General features: G+C 61.5%; 1 protein-coding gene across 1 annotated transcript in view; it reads left to right on the forward strand.

Annotated features, from left to right (window-relative positions):
- Positions 1 to 26: 26 nt before the first annotated feature.
- The window catches only part of USO1 (USO1 vesicle transport factor), a gene marked incomplete at its 5' end in the record, with an annotated part of 27,073 nt that continues 26,702 nt past the window's right edge, over positions 27 to 397 (forward strand). The window contains 2 exons of the mRNA XM_009871170.1: positions 27 to 121; positions 242 to 306. Of these exons, the coding sequence (XP_009869472.1) occupies positions 27 to 121; positions 242 to 306 (160 nt within the window). The remainder of the gene's footprint in view (positions 122 to 241; positions 307 to 397) is intronic.

Genomic DNA, 397 nt, shown 5'->3' on the forward strand with positions numbered 1-397 from the left:
CGGTGAGTTTGCCCCGTGCGCGGTGTGTTCGCAGATCCAGAAGCTGTGCGACCGGGTGGCTTCGTCCACGTTACTGGATGACCGGAGGGACGCTGTGCGGGCTCTGAAATCCTTGTCCAAGGTAGACACCGACCTTACCCCGCAGCCACGGGCCCTTCCTGTGCTTTGGTGTCGCGATGCCTTACAAGCCTTGCCTGGACTTTGGGCTCGACTGCTGACTCTGCGCTTTCTCTCCCGATAGAAATACCGGTTGGAAGTAGGCATCCAGGCGATGGAACACCTCATCCATGTTCTCCAGACAGACCGGTAAGTGTGGGCTTGCCTTCCGGCAGCCACCTCCAGCTGCTAACCCCACCCTCCCGCTGCCCCGGGCGGAACAGAGGCTGGTCCCCGCAAG

This window comes from Apaloderma vittatum, unplaced genomic scaffold (genome assembly GCF_000703405.1).
Source record: "Apaloderma vittatum isolate BGI_N311 unplaced genomic scaffold, ASM70340v1 scaffold1216, whole genome shotgun sequence".
In the NCBI taxonomy this organism is placed as follows: domain Eukaryota; kingdom Metazoa; phylum Chordata; class Aves; order Trogoniformes; family Trogonidae; genus Apaloderma; species Apaloderma vittatum.